Source organism: Octopus sinensis, linkage group LG4 (assembly GCF_006345805.1).
Source record: "Octopus sinensis linkage group LG4, ASM634580v1, whole genome shotgun sequence".
Classification (NCBI taxonomy): domain Eukaryota; kingdom Metazoa; phylum Mollusca; class Cephalopoda; order Octopoda; family Octopodidae; genus Octopus; species Octopus sinensis.
Window position 1 is genome coordinate 125,526,103 of NC_043000.1, and position 21,600 is coordinate 125,547,702.

General features: G+C 33.7%; 1 protein-coding gene and 1 long non-coding RNA gene across 20 annotated transcripts in view; one reads left to right on the forward strand and one right to left on the reverse strand.

Moving 5' to 3' along the window:
* The window catches only part of LOC118763113, a 285,588-nt gene that overhangs the window by 227,907 nt on the left and 36,081 nt on the right, over positions 1–21,600 (reverse strand). The window lies entirely within an intron of this gene.
* Positions 1–21,600, forward strand: part of LOC115211116 (kinesin-like protein KIF13B) — a 772,943-nt gene that overhangs the window by 177,943 nt on the left and 573,400 nt on the right. For 15 of the 19 annotated variants that reach the window (XM_036502438.1, XM_036502452.1, XM_036502447.1 and 12 more), the window contains one exon: positions 1,991–2,032. The exons of 2 other annotated variants lie outside the window; for them this stretch is intronic. In XM_036502438.1, the coding sequence (XP_036358331.1) occupies positions 1,991–2,032 (42 nt within the window). Of the gene's footprint in view, positions 1–1,987; positions 2,033–21,600 lie in introns of all 19 variants that reach the window. 2 more of the 19 variants (XM_036502439.1, XM_036502445.1) reach the window with 1 other exon arrangement.

Below are 21,600 nucleotides of genomic sequence, written 5' to 3' on the forward strand. Positions count from 1 at the left end.
TCAAGGAAATGGTGGTGGTCTTGGTAAAAATCAGTTCAATAAAGTCATATATTACAAGAGAATTTTAATCTTTAAAACATGGTTTTTCACTTGAGAGGAAATAATAGATGTAGTAAAAGATAATAGGACTGAAGACTGTAAAAGAACTAGAGAGGACAGATCAGCAGGCAGAGAGGATTGTAATAGGTCATAGGTCAACAGGAAAGAAACAGCAAAAAAAAAAAAAAAAAAAGAAAAATCATTTTGTGATTCTCCCTTCTCTCAGTTAGTCACCTTCGTCTTACCTGTGGGTATCCTTGTACACTTGAAATATAAAAAATCATTTCTTATTTTGTAAACTTTTAATTAGTAAAGGTTTCCCTTTAATTTTGATTTCACAAATTATTATTTAGAAGTTGCTAATAGCGTTTCTAGTATTGTAATTTGTATATTGATCATAGGGATATAACAGACTTTTTTATTTTCTTTCTGTAGGTAGTCTGTATGTTAAGATTAAGTAGACTTTCTGACTCATACACTGGAGACAAAGCTTTTATCCCACAAAATTAATTCAATTGGCTTCTTGAATTTATTAATCTGTAAATAAAGGCAGCTAAGAATCTCATTTGTAATGGTTAATGGCATAATATATTTTATACACACACGCATATATATATATATATATATAGTGTTTTATTTATTATGTATAATATTTATTGATGATCAAAAGGATTATTCTTGAAAGGAATGAAGTCTTAAAGGAATTTATAGATAACCTTTTTATTTTTAATTGAATGTTAGTTACTTACTTGAATCCAGCTTAGCTTTTGTATTTCAAAAATCTCTGATAAACAAAAACATCAGAGCTTAGAAGCAATAATAATAGTTTTGGAAGTTTTTTTTTTTAATAATGTATTTTGGTTTCATTTATGTATGATGTGACATATATGTGTTACTAACATAAAATTAATAACTTTTAATTTCATTAAAAACACACTACTTAGAAAAAAACGTTGGGAAGGCATCTTTGAATTCTAAATTTCCATGGTAAAGGAAGGTAAAAATTGAGATAAAGGAAACAATACTGAAATGAATTTAAATTAAACATAAGCACAGGTATGGCCATGTTCAGCAGTTCACCTTTTAAAATATGGTTCTGAGTTCAGTCTGTCTCATTGTATGGCATTGGGTGTGAGTCTTATGCTGTAGCCCAAGATTAGCCAATTCCTTGTTAGGAGAATTTGGTAGATAGAAAATGTGCAAAAGCCTCTGTGTGTAGAATGTATCTGGGAGGGGTATGTTTAGGTCTTGTCTTATCTATAATACATCAAGTTGTATCTCTATGTCAAAAGGTCAACCCAGCCATTTGATAAATTGATTTTTAAAAAAACCCAGAAAAATGATACTAAACTAAACTACTTATGAAGGTGATACCCCAACATGGCCACAATTCATTGACCAGAACAGAAAAAAAATTACCCCACGTTTATTCATTCTTACTATATGTTACTATTCCTTATCGTTCACCAAGTATTGATTCTTCCACTGTAGAGATATATATTGGTGGAATTCAAACTCAGAACATAGAGAGGGACAAAATTCTGCTAAGCATTTTGCCCAGCCACTAACCATATAAATATATATATATAGCCTGTTTTTCACTCTAAGCCTTAATCAAAGTTAAGGTAAGTTTTAGATAGTCATTAACATATTTGGAATGTTGTATATGCAAATTCTAACTCCTAGTTTTCAGTGACACATTAATTCATTTTGCAAATTTTTGCTTCATCTTATGGGTAGTCTTAATGCACAGCTAAAATTAACCATTTCAAAAAAAAAAAAATGATTTACATGCATCTATTTTTGAAACCATAATGTCTTCGGCTTGGGTAGATGGAAATATTTGCTTCATGTGAAAACTTGCATCACTTGGCATTTAAACTTTATTAAAGAGCTTTGCATGATATTCTTAGTGTCTTATGCAACATTTATTTCTCCCCCTGCACAGCAGCATTCAAGCAGTTCCCAAAGTACGCTCTCCTTCACAGGATATGTGAGTAAAGAAAATACTTTTGACTTTTTTTGTTTAAATAATGTGGCTTGCTTTTTGAATCATGCATGATTTATTGAAAAATATTCCCCATATCTAAAAGATGGCTTCAAAGTTTGTTTTACGTTTTTACACATGATTTTGTTTTTCTTCGTATCACTCCATGTATCAAATTAGACATGTTAGTTAATGAATTCAGACATTAGGCACAAATTTATTTTGATGGCGTCATCCTCAGTTTTTAAGGACACAATTTAGTCATTCCAGATGTAGTTGCATGAAGTTGATGCTTTGTGAAAACAAATTTGGAATGCTTCTGTTTGTTATATCAACATAGAAACTTCACATACCTGCCTGTAATTGACATTAATTGCATAAATGATTGATTCGGCGATAAAGTTTAATGTTCCAAGATTTTACTTACCTGTCAGTATCTATCTATTGATTTTAAGCTATGTACTCCTACATGATTATCAGCACACAATCCTTACTCATTCATTAGTCATTGTAGATAGTTATTACTGTTACAAATTATCTGAATTTTTGATAGTTAATTTAATTTCACAGTAGGAAGTTGATATAGATAATGATATAGGCATTTTATTATGATACCTTCCCATGAAACCAAATTGACACTGTGAGTATTCTTAAGAAATATGGTTTATCAAAATTAACAAAAGTAAGTTAGTTAATCAGAAATTCCAAAGAAATAAAAACATCCATTGAATTACTCACTACTCATTTTAAATATAATGTTGAAATATCCATGGAAACATTTATATTAGTATTTTGATTCTCTTTGAATGATATTCAGTGGGAATCACATTTTGCAACAGATTTAATTAGTAAGATTATTCACCTCTCTCTTTTTACTCTTTTATTTGTTTCAGTCATTTGACTGTGGCCATGCTGGAGCACTGCCTTTAGTCGAGCAAATTGACTCCAGGACTTATTCTTTGGAAGCCTAGTACTTATTCTATCGGTCTCTTTTGCCAAACCACTAAGTTACGGGGACCTAAACACACCAGCATCAGTTGTCAAGCGATGTTGTGGGGGACAAACACAGACACACAAACATATACACACACATACATATATATATATATAATATATATATATATATATACATATATACGACGGGCTTCTTTCAGTTTCTGTCTACCAAATCCACTCACAAGGCTTTGGTCCGCCCGTGGCTATAGTAGAAGACACTTGCCCAAGGTGCCATGCTGTGGGACTGAACCCGGAACCATGTGGTTAGTAAGCAAGCTACTTAACACACAGCCACTCCTATGCCCATAAATTTCAAAAAAAAAATTCCTATGGGTTTCCAAGGCTCATCTGCACCCCAGTTGAGAACCACTGCTTTAGGGTCTCAATCAAGTAACTAATATCTAAACTAAAACCTAAATTCTTGTAAATTTGGCACAAAGTAGAGTAAAACAATGAGGCTCAGAAAATAAGGAAAAATTACAGCTAAGCTGATACTGTGTGAATGCTGTAACAGGTGTGCATTTTTAGTGTGTACAAGCTCTTTTAGTAAATTTATATCCTCAGCCTTTTCTGAGTTCTTATATAGTTCAGAGTTACATTATGCATTCAGCAGACATTTCATGTTCTTACATATGTTCTAAAGGTCCACATTTTCCCCTGATATACAATAACACACTTCTGACACATAAGTCACACAATGCCTTTTTAGTATAAAAGATTAAAGAGATTCGAGAATTTGAAGATAAGACGAAAAACACTATTGACCACAGTGTAAGATTAATCAAAGAAAAAGTAGTGGAAACTTGTTATTGAACAGTGTTGTGCTAAATGAGATAAAGAAAGAAAGGAAGAAAAATAATATATTAATATATAATGACTTTGGAAGAATGACTCAGCAGAGAAAATAGTTTGTACTGTTCATATTGATCTACAGAACAAAATTCTATTTTAACCTTTTAAGATATCTGGTTGAAATGAATTTCTTTTGTTACAGTTTTATTGATAATTTATTTTTATAAAATGTTTTGTATGTCAGAGATATTATGTTACTGATATAGCCAGTTTGTTTTGAGTTCCTTCATATCACTCTTTTGTCTTTAATATTCTATCTATATTAGTATTTGTTTTAGCTCCTTAACTTTACTGTTTTTGTTTGTAACAATCTTTGTTAGTATTTCTCTCCCTGCTCTTTTTCTATTTTCTTCATTTGAGGAGGGGAGCTAACAAATGGCTTACCTGAACAAAAATGAAATAGTACAAGTAGAAAGATATATTTTTTTTTGCAATACGTAAGTACTGATAGAAGAGCATATATAGGATAAGATCCTTACAGAGCAGGAAAAATTTGTCAGCAACTAGTCATATGATGTAAAAATGAAATAATTTACCAGGTTATCTTATAACTCTTTCACTCATTTCAGTCATTGGTTATGGCCATGAGAAGGCATGACCATGATCAGCAATGGTTTAGCCAATCATATTGACCCCAGCATTTATTTCCATTTGGCATTTGTTTTATTGATGTCTATTTGTCGAATTGCTAAGTAATGTGATAGAAAGAGAAAGTGGCACAATGCAATCAACACTAGGTTTTAGACATGGATGGTCTCACACACACACACACACATGCATACATAAAAATATGCACTTGCTGAGCTTCTGTGCAGTTTCTGCCTATCAAATTGCACCAATGTAATATTGGTTGACCTAATGGTATAGTAGAACACATTTATCCTAAGTACCATTCAGTGGTATTGAACTCATTATGAAATGGTTGCAAAGTGAACTTTTTAAACTCATAACTATGCCTATACATATCATATATCTATGTAACTATTTACCATATTAGAAATATTTTACATATGAAAGGGGTTAATAATTGTGTGTGTGTGTGTGTGTATGCACATAGGCATACTTATAGCAATGTCTCTATTATGCATTCCATTATATATGCTGATCTAGATAAGTTCCCTTCTATAATTATACACTTAGAGCATTGTATAGAAATAATTTAATCAATATTATTACATTGAAATAAATTACAAGAATCTATAAAGCCATAAATTCTATATGCATGTGTGTATATACCTGTGTGTTGTATCACCGTGTTTCGTAACTATGTGAGTGTACAATGATGAAATTTGATTTAAACAATGTTAAAATCTATTTCGATACTTCTAATTTTCATGTTGCTGGCTTATATATTTTTGTTTCTTTAGATTTACATTTTCAATTTAAATCCTGATTGGCTTTGCCTATGCAACAAGCAGCTCTTAGTAAATTCCTTTCAGAATGATCATTATCTGGAAACTACAGTTGTCTCACTTTTAATGATTGTATTTCAGGTAATCAAGGAATGAATTATGCTATTTATTCTTGGGTTCTGGTGCTATTTGTTCTATGATTAGCTGCTAAGAACAGTGACTTCTTCTACAGTAAACCTAGCTTGTATGATGAATTCTTTAGGAGGTTATTTTTATTTATTTCTATAAATCATTCTTTTTTTAATTTTAATCAATTTATAACACATAATGTGAGGGTGCATGGCCTAGCGGTTGGTGGTGTTGCACTCACAGATTGCAAGATCATGGTTTCAATTCCAGCACTAGGTAGTATGTAGTGTTCATGAGTAAAACACTTTATTTTACATTGCTTCAGTCCACTCAGCTGTCAGTGAGTACCCTGCCATAGACTGGCAGCCTGTTCAGGAGGAATATATTGGTTTTGGTCACTCACATACCATAGAAACCAGATAACTGGCCCCATGAGTCCTAGGAATCAAAACAATGATGTTCAGCAAACCTGCTTTACTTTTTATTTTCTATAATATGAAATACCCCTTAGTTGTTGTAAGAATTGTATACATTTGTCTATCATTTCATTTCAAAAAGGATTATGGTATGAAATACTTAAAATAAAATTTTCTTCTGTTTAATTAGTCACACAAAGCAACATTTAATAAGACATGCATGTACAATCATATTTAACACATTCATGTTTGCTTGGATATGAAAAGGCACTTTGCAGTGGAAATATTCGCCACATAATTATGATCTTTTCAATGACTTCTTTCTAGAACTATTTGTCTTCATTTTTGTGTCTGGTATTTATATGCATTTAACCCTTTCATTACCAACATGGCTGAAACTGCCTCTGGTTCTGAGTACAAATGTCTTATTTTTATAAGTTCTGAATTAAAATCTCCCACCAAACCTTAGTCACAATTTATGTTCATAACACTAGTTAAATGATAACTAAGTTATTTTACTAAATTCTTTGTTATATTTAAAGTAATTGAAAGAAACACAAAGCATCTCCAAATACAGTAATGAAAGGGTTAAGAGTGTGTGTGTGTGTGTGTGTGTTATGTTGCAGTATGTGCTTATGAGTGCCTATGTATGTATGTGTTTTCTTTTGTTTTTATGTGCATGTGTGTGTATAAGTTAAGCAGAAATTACTGAGTGTCACATACAAAAATTTCTAAATTAAAATTACCCTTTTAAGTGGAGTTTGGGGAAAAAAACACAAAATTAACAGCTACTGTTTGTGACTACCAAAGAAAAGTTGATTTACTTGTTTAGGTAACTTAAAATCCAATTTTAGTTTGCAGGTAAGGACAGCTATGGGCATGTTCAGCCTATTAAAACTCATCAGCATAGTATAGTTGTAACAAACCTGTCAGTCATTTAGTATCAGTTTCTAGATATAGAAATTGAGTTATAAATAATTTGTAATAAGTATGATTTGCATAATTAAAGATCAAATGAGGTAAAGGAAACAATTGAACAAGGTGATTGGCTTGAATTTGGATAATTGAATTAATTAAGGTGGTTATGTATGGAGTGCTATATAAGAAAATATGTGAATTGAAATTTGCCTCTTTGTTGGTGAAAGAAAACAAAATGCCCGAGGCAATTGCTAACATCTCTCTCGAAGAGGGGAGGTAATTTTAAGAAATTACAAATAATTCTCTTAAAGTTTATTTTACATATTGAAGTAGAAAGTCTTCGCAGTGTAACTTCTATACCAAAGCTTTGCCTATTTTTCCATTTCCAGCTTAAAGAGAGCTCAACAGATAGCTATATTTACAAAACCTTTGTACAATATAATTAATAGTAATAAGAATTTTATGCAATTAAATTTTAACAACAAAATTAATTCATTATTAGCAAAATATATCACAGTTGGTAATAGAAAGAATTTAGGAAAATATTAAAAAATGTAACACATTACTTCACACATAGTTAGCACGTTTGTTAAATTGCCAATTTTATTATATATTTTGTTGTAATCAAATTTTATCATTACAAAATTTAATTGAAAATATAATTGAAATTTTATGAAGTACAATCACTGCTATCTGTTGAAATTCTCCACGGTTAGAGATAGAAAAGTAACTCAGAGCTTTGATGGACAAAAGTAGGTTGCTGTTCAAAATTATATGAGCGTCAAGGGAAGCCTAATCTTAGTCCGAAATAAAGGACAACTGTGAACATGTTTCGGGCTATTACACCTCATCAGCATTGTATGGTCTGCTCAAGCCAGCTTGACCAGTTGACAGTACAGCTTTCAGTACAAACCTCTTGTTTCTGCCATGCCTTTGGCATATTTCACTTTACATGGATAGTATTATAATCTATTACAAAACCTTTTTTCCAAATTTTAAGCCCCCAGAATTAGGGGGTTCCTTATACACATTAACCCTTTCGTTACTGTATTTATTTTGGGATGCTTTGTATTTCTTTTAATTACTTTAAATATAACAAAGAATTTAGTAAAATAACTTAGTTATCATTCAGCTAGTATTAGAAACATAAAATGTGACTAAGGTTTGGTGGAAGATTTTAATTCAAAACTTATGAAAACAAGACATTTGTACTCAGAGCCAGAGCCAGTTTCAGCCGGGTTGGTAACAAAAGAGTTAAAATCTGATAATTGTTTACTTATGCAAATTATAATGGCCAAAATATTATCCGTAATTCATTTTCTGAATGTCAAAATCATTATCAACTGGTGTGAGCAGACTTTAGTATGCTGATGAGATCTGATAGGCTGAAATATTCCTTGGTTATCCCTCCTAGGATCAGATTATCTTTTCCCTAAACATGTAAATAAACTTTGAAATTGTTTTCTTTTAATTGCAAGCCATTAATTTCACAAGGATTGTTTTTTTTTATCTCCATCTAAAGAAAAAATTTCCTTAAAAATTTTTTTTACATAATATCTCCAGTTCATTGCTCCTTATTTATCCAAATTTATGCCATGGCTCCATTTGATTTATTTCCCTTGGCTCATTTTTTTAAAAGTATGTGGGTGTGAGAGCATTCATTCATCTTTTTTTTTTAGTGAGTTTTTCCAAGCTAGTATGGATTATACAATTCCATAATATTGTTGAGCTATTACTTAAGCTTGCTATCTCTAACCTGAGGTTACATGAAAAGACAAGTGCCAAAGGTGTTGCACTCTAAGGTTGAATCCCACGCTATGTGATTAACTTCTAAGCAAACAGTTTTATCTAGCTATGTATGTGTGTGTGTGTGTGTGTATAAAAATAAGGATAAGATTGATATTTAAATATCGTACTTATCAAGTGGCTAGCATGGGAATAAAAACCTTCAAAGGTAATGACTATTATTAAAATTCTTATGCATTTCTTATGCAGAGTCAGAAATCTGGGATCTGGAATTATCCGATAATTTTTTACTAGTTTATTTTGTCTTTTTGTCTTCTCTCCTGGTGCTGTATGAATTTTTAATGTGTCTTTAGAGTCAAGTTTTGGCTGCTATTTCAAGTGTGGTGGTATCTCTTAGATAGCCTAAATTATAATTTTATATATATATATATATATATATATATATATATATCATCATTGTTTAACGTCCATTTTCCATGCTAGCATGGGGAATATATATAAATCATGTTATACTGGTTTCATTTCATTATTACAACTATATATCACACACAATCTCTTACATGTGTTTATTGTCAATGGTTCTGTGAACTGGATAGGTAGTATGTTGTTTTAATTTTCAATGCCATCTGTTTTTTTGTGGTTAGTTACTGTCTAGCTCTCCTACTGGTCAGTTTATCCATTCATATACATGCACGCGCAGGTATTTCTGTGCTTGCATATAGATACCTGCTTACACCCATACACTCAAACATTTCTCTGTGTGCGTGCATGCATGTATGTGAGTGTGTGCGTGTCTTTGTTACTAAATATACATACACACACATATACAGACATAATATTCACACCCACCCATGCAGATAGAGAATATAGAGAATGTGCAGGTGGATCTGTATATTTAGAAAGTCTACCCCATAACCACATGGCTTCAGGTTCAATCCTATTCTGTGGCAATTTGGGCAAATGTCTATTACTATAACTATGTGTTAACCAAAGCCTTGTGTATGGATTTATTATATATGTATATGTTTGTGTGTCTGTATTTGTCCCCACAATGTCGCTTGACAACCGATGCTGGTGTGTTTACATCCCTGTAACTTAGCGGTTTGACAAAAGGAACCAATAGAATAAGTACTAGGCTTACAAAGAATAAGTCCTGGGGTCGATTTGCTCGATTAAAGGCAGTGCTCCAGCATGGCCGCAGTCAAATGACTGAAACAAGTAAAAGAATAATAGAATATATATATTCAAGATGTTTGTTAAATCCCCACATGTGTGTGTATGGGGCATGTGTGTGTGGGTGGGTATATGTGTGTGTATGTATATATGTGTGTATGTATATAATGTGTGTGTGGGTATAGTAAAGTTAATGCTTGGATTGCTTCTATATTTATGAACCTGTAAAGATGAAAAGTAAAGTTGATCTTGACAGGATTTGAACTTAGTGGCAGATAGCTTAAACAGTTTCCTAAAAGCATTTTATATATGCTCTAATGCTGCTGCCATTTTCTTAATTTTACTGCAAACATTTATTAACCATAAAACAAGTGCACTTCAACCTGTAAGGTGTGTTTTCCATGGCAGAATGACCCTTTTCAAAGTGCAACAAAATTGAATTATCTACTGAAATACATTTCTGAATTGCTGTATTTATGGGATTTTTGCTATATTTATTCAATATAAAATCAAAATTGTGCTTCAGCTTGGGAAGTCTTTTGCTATTTCAATCCCTTTTATACTTTCCTTCTTGAATATGTAACATGACAAGGTTAAATTCTTTGCCTGCAATGCATTTCGTAAGATATTAGCTGTGACTGGTAATTGATTATATGGCAAGTAAGTGGAATGAAATGGCTGGGTTCAGGTTGCTGGAATCCTCTGACCTTTCTACACTCTTCACCTGGTTTTTAGTATAGTAAACATTTTAGAATATAATTAAAATTCAGCTTAAATGTTAATCTGTCATTGGACTGCAGTTTTTTTCTTGCTTTTTATTGCCAATGTCACCTGTGTGGCTCTTGTGCCAGTGGCACGCAAAAAGCATCATTTGAGTGTGGTTGTTGCCGGTGCCACCTGACTGGCTCCCATGTTGGTGGCACATAAAAGCATTCTTCAAGTGTGGTCGAAAGCAGACTGGCCCCCGTGTCAGTGGCACATGGAAAGCACCCACTACACTCTCAGAATGGTTGGTATTAAGAAGAGCATCTAGCTATAGAAACCTTGCCAGATCAGACTGGAGCTTGGTGCAGCTTCCTGGCTTGCCAGTCCTCAGTCAAACCATCCAACCCATGCCAACATGGAAAGCGGACGTTAAACAATGATGATGATGAAAATTTGACTAATTTTGCATTAAAATTAAATAATTATAAGAATTTAAACTGACACAGTAATACTGATAAACTCTAAAAGAAGATGCTTTTTCTTTTTCACCTTTGGTGAATGTAACTTTGACAAGAATGAATTGATGTCATCAGACAGTATATAATGACCATTGAGTGTCTTAACCCTGAACCATAACATCTTCCCATTGGTGAGCCAGTAGTGGTGGCCAAATCACTGCTCATCATTTCCTTCTGGCTCAACTCTTCTTTCTTGCTCCATAGACTAGTAGGAGACTCTTTCTACTGCCTCTCCTATCCTCTACACTGTTTGCTTTTTCCTATTATTCCAAGAGGAGAAAATGCAAAAGTTAGCTGTATTGCTATGAATTAAAAATCTAAGCTATTAATTTTTAGTAATGTTAAGGTTTAGATTTTGTTGTAAATAAATTTATACTCAGGGCTAACAATGACTCACTGTACTTCTGCTTTAGACAGGAATATTATTAGTCTTTTGATTTTTATAACAATTAGCAAGCTCACAAGAAATTATCATGTTATATAACTTTATCTTCCATCTTTACTTGTTTCAGTCATTAGACTGCGACCATGCTGGAGCATCACCTTGAATTTTTAGTTGAATGGATCAGCACCATTACTTTTTTTTTTTCATAAGTCTGGTATTTATTCTGTTGGTCTGTTTTGCTAGCGAGACTGCTAAGTTACTGGGATGTAAACACACCAGCACCAGTTGTCAAGCAATGCTGGATCCCCCACCACCACCACCACAAACATACACACGCAATATACATATATATATATATATATATATATATATATATATATATACACACACACACACAAAGGATGGGCTTCTTTCAGTTTCTGTCTATCAAATTCATTCACAAGGCTTTGATTGTCCCAAAGCTATAAAATACACTTGCCCAAAGTGTCACACAGTGGGACTGAACCTGGAACCAAGTGGCTGGGAAGCAAGCTTCTTACCACACAATTATGCCTGCTCCTATTTACTTCAAGCTTTATTCTAATCACCACAGACTTAAACATGTTAAATGAAGTCTTATTATTTACTTGTTACCTGTACAGCGATATGATTTCTGTAATCAGTAGCATCTGTTAGATGCAATAGATATTAGGTGGGAAGAATTTTTGTTTTACTTCCATATATATATTTTTATTGTGAATTCTGGATTCAATGGAAGCAGTTTGTTGTCAGTTAATATGTGGCTTCTTTGTTAGTGATTTGTTTATGTTTTGGATAAAAGGAAGCTGATTTGCTTTAGAGAGCAGAATCTTTGAATAAATACCAGACGGCCTCTTGTGGACAGTTGAATAAGATTGTGGAAAATATATGATGATTGGAAAGACGACAAAAGTATTTTTATGAATTCAATTTTTACCATTATTTCTCTAACTTCTTACAGTGAATCGTCTGTTGTTATGCAAATATAGCTGTAAGTATCATGCATTAACTTTACCATAAAGTCTACTGAAAAGACTTCATCATTTGGCTACATTTCTTCAAATAGCTTTCCTTTAGAAGCCTTCTTTTCTTGCTATCAGATTTATTATTGATTTATCCAGTTCTTTCTGAAGTCTTTAGAAACGGATGATGAAAGATGGCCGTGTCCTATAATAAAACACCTGATCGAAGCTTTTCACTTTAATCAGATATTGTAAATGTGCAGGATATGCATTGCAGCAAGCTTTCTGCAAATGCTTCCTTGAAGAAACATCACATAACCACCGACATAATCTTTCTGATTACTACTGGGAAACGTGTGATTTTGTCATAAAAACTATATTCAAAGTTCAATTTCAGGCTTTAAACATAAATGTCACATTTTATTCCCAATTTCTTAAAACAATTTCTTGCAGCCCATATTAGTGTTTGAGTTAGTGGAAGCTGCAGAATGAATATGTATTTTTATATTTCTATGAAGATATATGAAAGTGTATATATATCAAATATATATAAGAATATATATATATGTGTGTGTTATCATTTCCAAGAGAATTTCCTGTATTGATTGTTTATCTATTGTCACAGAAAATTATTAACTTCAAGAAATAAGCAACTTTATCTGTTTCCATTTTTGCTAATCTTCAAACTGTAATGTTCATCAGTGACAATTATGATATAAACAGAAATCTATAAATTCAATAAAATTTATTGGATATAAATTCTTTTGTTAACACATGAAATGAAAGTAATAATTTCCTTTCATTTCATTTATTGTATGCATGTGTGTGTATGTATGTATGTATGTATGTGTGTATATATATATATATAATATATATATATATATATATATATTATATATATATATATATATACACACACACACACAAAGGATGGGCTTCTTTCAGTTTCTGTCTATCAAATTCATTCACAAGGCTTTGATTGTCCCAAAGCTATAAAATACACTTGCCCAAAGTGTCACACAGTGGGACTGAACCTGGAACCAAGTGGCTGGGAAGCAAGCTTCTTACCACACAATTATGCCTGCTCCTATTTACTTCAAGCTTTATTCTAATCACCACAGACTTAAACATGTTAAATGAAGTCTTATTATTTACTTGTTACCTGTACAGCGATATGATTTCTGTAATCAGTAGCATCTGTTAGATGCAATAGATATTAGGTGGGAAGAATTTTTGTTTTACTTCCATATATATATTTTTATTGTGAATTCTGGATTCAATGGAAGCAGTTTGTTGTCAGTTAATATGTGGCTTCTTTGTTAGTGATTTGTTTATGTTTTGGATAAAAGGAAGCTGATTTGCTTTAGAGAGCAGAATCTTTGAATAAATACCAGACGGCCTCTTGTGGACAGTTGAATAAGATTGTGGAAAATATATGATGATTGGAAAGACGACAAAAGTATTTTTATGAATTCAATTTTTACCATTATTTCTCTAACTTCTTACAGTGAATCGTCTGTTGTTATGCAAATATAGCTGTAAGTATCATGCATTAACTTTACCATAAAGTCTACTGAAAAGACTTCATCATTTGGCTACATTTCTTCAAATAGCTTTCCTTTAGAAGCCTTCTTTTCTTGCTATCAGATTTATTATTGATTTATCCAGTTCTTTCTGAAGTCTTTAGAAACGGATGATGAAAGATGGCCGTGTCCTATAATAAAACACCTGATCGAAGCTTTTCACTTTAATCAGATATTGTAAATGTGCAGGATATGCATTGCAGCAAGCTTTCTGCAAATGCTTCCTTGAAGAAACATCACATAACCACCGACATAATCTTTCTGATTACTACTGGGAAACGTGTGATTTTGTCATAAAAACTATATTCAAAGTTCAATTTCAGGCTTTAAACATAAATGTCACATTTTATTCCCAATTTCTTAAAACAATTTCTTGCAGCCCATATTAGTGTTTGAGTTAGTGGAAGCTGCAGAATGAATATGTATTTTTATATTTCTATGAAGATATATGAAAGTGTATATATATCAAATATATATAAGAATATATATATATGTGTGTGTTATCATTTCCAAGAGAATTTCCTGTATTGATTGTTTATCTATTGTCACAGAAAATTATTAACTTCAAGAAATAAGCAACTTTATCTGTTTCCATTTTTGCTAATCTTCAAACTGTAATGTTCATCAGTGACAATTATGATATAAACAGAAATCTATAAATTCAATAAAATTTATTGGATATAAATTCTTTTGTTAACACATGAAATGAAAGTAATAATTTCCTTTCATTTCATTTATTGTATGCATGTGTGTGTATGTATGTATGTATGTATGTGTGTGTATATATATATATATATATATATATATATATATATACACACACACAGGTACACACATACACTAGTATTTATATATATATATCATCATTTGTGTGTGCTTATATAATCATAATAGTTTCATAAACTGATTTTAACAGTTATTTATTATCAAGTTAGGTCATAAGCTTTCTTTCAGATTTTTATTGAAGGTCAAACTTAATTGAAAAATACAGATAATTGAATGTAGGAAAGAAAAAAAACTGAACAGACTATTTATGACAATGGGTTAAGGTTGGAAATGAAATTGCAGAATTGATGCTTACCAAATACAAATGTTTGACACAATATACAGGTTTTACTATGAAAAACATCATTTAAATCTAACCAATGGTGTAACACTGCTTTTGAATGGTGTAATGCAATGTAATGCAATATTAACAATGGTGAGGTCCCAATCATATTGAATAGGAAATGCCATCATTGCACACTGAATGCCAAAATATGAAGCGATCTAGGCTTGTGAGGGAAATCTTTACTTGTTTGCTAGACCTGCTTGAAATAGCAAGTCAGTCATGCCCTACTGTCTAAAAAATAAGTGTGTGTGTGCTTGTGAGTGCTTTGGATGATATAATACAAGATATATTCTGTCTGAAAGAAAGATGGGAAAGTGATGTATGGAAAGCCATTGATCAGAGTTCTGCTCAATCAAGATTGCTGACCTGTGGTTAAACAGCAACTACAGTGGAGGCGCAATGGCCCAGTGGTTAGGGCAGCGGACTCGCGGTCGGAGGATCGCGGTTTCGATTCCCAGACCGGGCGTTGTGTGTGTTTATTGAGCAAAAACACTTAAAGCTCCGCGAGGCTCCGGCAGGGGGTGATGGCGACCCCTGTTTTACTCTTTCGCCCCCCAACTTTCTCTCACTCTTTCTTCTTGTTTCTTGTCCCCGACTTCCTACGCAACTGCTGAGCCTGGATGCGCATTCATCCATCCGTTGATGCTTTCAGTGTCAGGGGTTGACCTGCTTTCTCTTCTGCGGGTCTTACGAATAGCAAAGGACCACGTTTCGGACATCTCTCCCACTGCGAGCACTGGGACGAAGACCGCTTTGCTCAACAAACATACAAACAAACAGCAACTACAACATCAATAACCACCTTGTGTGATAGCTTTTGCTCCAAAGAGTAAGTTACAAAACACATCAAAATCTATCGATTCTCTGGTTAGAAATATCTAAAACCTTTTATATTTACATGTTTATTTAGTGAAAACACTCAAACACACAGACTTTCTAGCTATCTCTTTCTCTTTTTCACTCTTCTTGGAAAAGATTATTTAATGGTAGTGTTTAAAGAGTAATTAGTATGTTAACCACCATATGTCTCTACTGGTAGTTCATTGCAAACTTCACACAACTGCCATATGCACCACCAGTGGTACGTTTTCGTGATTTGAGAAAATATTTTATTCTGTATCTTTGATATGGTTTCGAGGATATTTAAATAACACGAGTGCCAAATATTAAAGTTTTAATATGAAATAGTGTAAAAATGCAAAACAATTACATTTCCTTGCAATTAAACAGTAGATAGTGCGAAGTACGTGGCATCACTGCTAAGTTCCAATAACAAGCCATGGCAGTTAATGTGTTAATGATTAAGAGACTGAATCTATTGTAGCAGAGATTTTGCCTATTATGGAGTCCCCTAAAGCAATTTCAGTTCTTATTTTACCTTGGGTGGGGTCATTATGCCAATCACAACACATACACCGGTTCTTCTTTATTATTTATTTGTCAGTTGGTTGGCTATTTAACCAATTAACTGTTTGATTGCTTGATTAATTGTTCAGTTAATCAGTCAATCAGTTAAGTCTGTCAAAGTCTTTGCCTCACCATTCACAATCCCATCACTGACATACCAACTCTACTCTAGGGCTGTCTCAGATCTGTCCTTTGGGTTCTTTGTGATTTTCATTTTCATTCAGTTGATTTCTATCGCCAGTAACACTTCAACACTGTTCAATCTTATAACATCATCATCATCATCATTTTACATCTCTGTTTCCATACTTGTATGGGTTATCATTGCTCGTGTTATCTTGCATATACAGCAATAGATAAAAATGGGCTAACTTAGGAGTTCAACATGTCTTAAAGTGTGACCCGGGTGCATTTTATGCCATTCGCACAACAGCTATTGTGGGAGAACAAAAGGGTCACATCTGCCTTGTATCAGTTCTTATTCAAAGTTACTGCCCTCCTTCACGTATAGTCTATAACATGACTTGTGGAGACCACATCCTGTAATCATATTCTATTTTGGCATGTTTTCTATGCCTGGAAGCACAATGAGAGAAGTTATCTGCAGAAGAACTGATATGTATCATCTACTCTATATTGGTTTTTATTTGGAGTTATTACCTCCCTGTGAAGGCGCGTGGCTTAGTGGTTAGGGGCATTCGGCTCATGATTTTAAGGTCGTGAGTTCAATTCCCAGCAGTGTGTTGTGCCCTTGAGCAAGACACTTTTTTTCATGTTGCTCCAGTCCACTCAGCTGACGAAAATGAGTAGTACCTGTATTTCTAAGGGCCAGCCTTGTCACACACTGTGTCACGCTGAATCTCCTCGAGAACTACGTTAAGGGTACACGTGTTTGTGGATTGCTCAGCCACTTACACGTTAATTTCACGAGCAAGCTGTTCCGTTGATTGTATCAGCTGGGACCCTCATCATCACAATTGACGGAGTGCTCCTCTATTGCCTCCCTAGATGAGTAGGTTATGATGTGGCTTGCAAAGCTTATTCCTTACTCTTATACAAGCACTGGGCACTCGTGCACACACACCACACTGCATGCATTGCCTCCTTTTGTATGGCCATTGATATTTTCCATTTACTTTCTCATCTGAAATTGTACAAATATATTCAATTTAATTGTATTTAAATGATCTGACACTTAATTAAAAAAAAAGTGGGGGGACAAAGAAATAATGTTGTCAAGTTATTAATTTGCTACTTAATGGACTTATTAATAATGTATAAGTATGAGTTTGTTAATAATACTTAACATATATGTTATAAAATTAAGTACATAATAGATTTGTTTACTTCTACATAATTTTGTATTTATGCATAGTTATGTAGTTCAAGTCTGTTGCATCAGCAGTTATAGGATTTGAAAGGCATTGAACAATTTCAATAATTCCATAAGGCCTGAATGCTTTCTCACCTTGACTTCAAATTGCAGCTAGGCCTTTCGGTCTCTTGCCAAGAAAATTTCTACTTAATTAACAGAAATATCGTTCATCAAGATGACTCCATAGGTAGCATTCCTGCATATAAAGCCACCCATGTTCTCTCTCTCTCTCTCTCTCTCTCTCTCTCTATATATATATATATATATATATATATATATATATACACACACACACACACACACACACACACACACACACACACACACACACACACACTCACTCACTTTTTTATTCTTTCTACCTCCCTTTTTTGCACACACAACCACCAAGTGCACAAATCCCCTCTAATCACTCCTGGCAGTTTCCCTTTATTGCATTCAAGTGAATGAGACTCAGAATACCTTGGAATTCAAATTGAATTAGGAATTACAATAAGCAATTGTGATAGATCAGGTAGAACTCTGCTGCACTCCCTTCTGAAATTTAGAAGGAACTGCCAAGATTACTTCTAAAGAACCATTTTTAACCAAGCAGGCAGAATTCACTCGTAATCAATGGCCCAAGAACATGGCAAAGGATCAGCAGGAAGTAAAGGCGTATTGGATGAACCAGTGTTCACTCATGAAAGGGTGTAATAAATGGTGAAGCAAGAGAGGTTTCACAGCGTTTTGGTTCCAATAAATGAAAATGTTCAAGCTGTTGTATCAAAGCCACTGGGTGAGTAAAAAGAGGATGCAAATAAACAGAAGATATATTTGTTGGCTAAATATCAGGTCAAAAATCACAGATAAAAGAAAATGTGGACCATGTATACTGTCAGAAAGTTAAAAAATTTAGCAAAACCTTCATATTTCATTAGACCATCATACATGAACATTCACAATGTCTCTTCATTGCAAGGATGACTCTGACACTGATGGTGTAGTTAGATATACCCAGTACTCTAAAAACTTTGTAATAAATGGTCTGTCAGACACCATGGTGACATGCAATATATTTTCATTCATTGGCAAGAAATTTTACAGCTTCTGTACTGGAATTAAGTGACAACGGTCATGTTTCATCAACAGGTCAGTGGTCATGCAGAACAATTTGTTGTTCAAACATAAAACAAGATATGGAGAGAAATTTGGTAGACAGTATGAAGCTGTTGAAGCAATAAACCTTTTTCTCATAGCCTATAAATCAATATCGAATTTATGGCAGAATTACAAATCATCACCAGAGATATTCGGTGGCTGTAAAGAGTTGTTTTATTGTTGCACCCATATAATAAAGCTGATGCGGAAAACTCTTCTCAGCGATATCTAACGTTTGAAGTTGGAAATCTGAATATTGATATATACCAGGAACTATGGCAAAAGGGTAAAAGTTGATTCCTGAGAATGTCAATATATGAAAGGAAATTGTTTCTGTCAGAATGGACAGAGGCTTTTGGAAGAGGCACCAAACCAAATTGTCACAAGAAACATTCTGGGGACACAAAAGAACCCATAATGGAAGAATTTCTTCAAGAACTAAGATTAACTTACCAGAAAAGTACTTGTGGAGTCTACATCATGTCTCATACGTTACATTTTGTTGTTTCCTGTGGCAGGATGCTTCTTGTGTCTCCAACCTCTTTACAGAGTGTATTTTAGCATAACACAAGCACTAGAGGGCTTGCCTTGGGAAGGCCACATGAGTAACCTCAACCCTGTATCATTTCTGCTTTCCCAGATGGGTATGCTGCAATGTGGTTTGTAGAATTCATATTTTGCTTGAATGCACCCCCACACCACATTAGACACATTCTTTACCCTCCTTCATGAAACCACTGACACTTTTTTGTTCACTTTCTTACACAAAATAATATAGATATATTCTATTGAACTGTACTTGAATGATCTGAAAATTAGTAGTCATAAATATTGCATCAAATGAGTAAATATCTCTTCACATGAGTTTATTAATAATATATTTAGACTATGTTCTTATTAAATTATGTATACAATTTGGTTATTTACTTACACATAATTGTATATTAATAAAATTTAGCTTTGATTTACTTAATAGATTATAATTTACTTTGCCTTCCAGCCTACGCACCTCACACCTCAGTTGGTAACCTATGGGGCTTAACAAAATATTTTCCAACTGTGCTTTCTACTTCCTGAAGACAGCCTTATGTTAAACACTACATTGTTCAGCTTCCATTCTTTCAGTCATTGACATAGCAATCTTGTATTGCATAGCAGCATGACCTCAGTTTTCTCAATAATGGAAATGTTCACAATAATAAAATTAGACTCACTTTTAACACCCATAAATCTCTCCCTAGTGGCACCAGATTTTATATTATCACAGAGTTAGTTTGTTGACACTGTCAGTGAAAAAGTTTTTGTTAGAAAACTTATCTCGAGACCTTTCGGTGGATATCTTGCTCACCATCAGCATTAACCTTACCTATGTTCTGAAGATAAGCTGAAGTAACTTTTTCACAAAACACAATTGCCTGCATTGTATATCTAGGTAAAAGGTTTTCTTAATGTTAATGAATAATTTAACAGTGAAGCCCTTCCTTAAAAATCAGAATTTACACACACCTGTTGTAAGGAAGATCAATCACAATTGGGTACATGGCTCTGTGGTTAAGAAGTTTGTTTGCCAGCCTCTTGCTTTTGGGTTCAGTCTCATTGTGTGACATTTTGGGTGTTTCCTACTACAACATTAGATTGACTAAAGCCTTGTGAGTGATTGTAGTTGATAGAAACTGAACGAAGGTGGCGAGCTGGCAGATATGTTAGCAGGCTGGGCAAAGTGCTTAGCAGTATTTCACCTGCCGTGAAGTTCTGAGTTCAAATTCCACTGAGGTCAACTTTGCTTTTCATTCTTTCGGGGTCGATAAATTAAGTACCAGTTACGCACTGGGGTTGATCTAATCGACTTAATCCTTTTGTTTGTCCTTGTTTGTCCCCTCTATGTTTAGCCCCTTGTGGACAATAAAGAAATAAGAAACTGGAAGAAGACCTTGTGAAAACCCAGCACGTAAAGTAAGATCACAGCCGTAGCCTACGCCAGTGTTGCATAACCAGCCCATTTAAAAAGTGCTTTTGAATCATCGGGTGACATTCCGTGCTTGAGGAGGCCTATTGAGTCAAGTAAAATCAAAATCAAATCAAATAGAAATTGTAGTTGTGGCTGATGCCAGTGCGGCCTGACTGGCTCCCATTCTGGTGGCATGCAATAAGCATCATGCATGAGTGGATCATTTCCAGTGCTGCTTGACTGGCTCCCCATGCTATTTAAGTGTGGTCGATGCCAGCTCCCCTGCCCTGACTGGCTCCTGTGCTGGTAGCACATAAAAAGCACTATCCGAATGTGGCCAATATATATGTGTGTGTATATATATATATATATATGTGTGTGTGTCTGTCCGTGTCCATGCACACGTACCCATGTATATTTGTGTGAGTGAGTTAATATTTCCTTTGCATTCACTGGTTTGTAAGCAATGACTTTTTGAGGGTATTGTTTGCTTGCTATCTACTGCAAAAGCATATCTGGGCTTCTTCACATTCTGCAATCTTTGTAAAGAAAAGGCTTGTTCATACAGCTCCCTTTGTTTCCAGTTCTCTGCATTAAACACATTCAAGCTATTTTTTGTTTGATTTCGAAGTATATTGGGTGTTATTAAACTTGGTTTCCACTGGACAAGCTAAGTCATGTGATGAAAATTAATGTAAACAGCTAGTGTGTCTCTGCTAGTTGTTATTATTGTTAGGTCTTTTTAATATGTTGGGAGAAATGCTTGTCTGTGATAACAGTAGGAGACTATCTTAGATTTAATGTTGAGGAAATCTCATTTTAAGTCTCTTTTTGTATTTT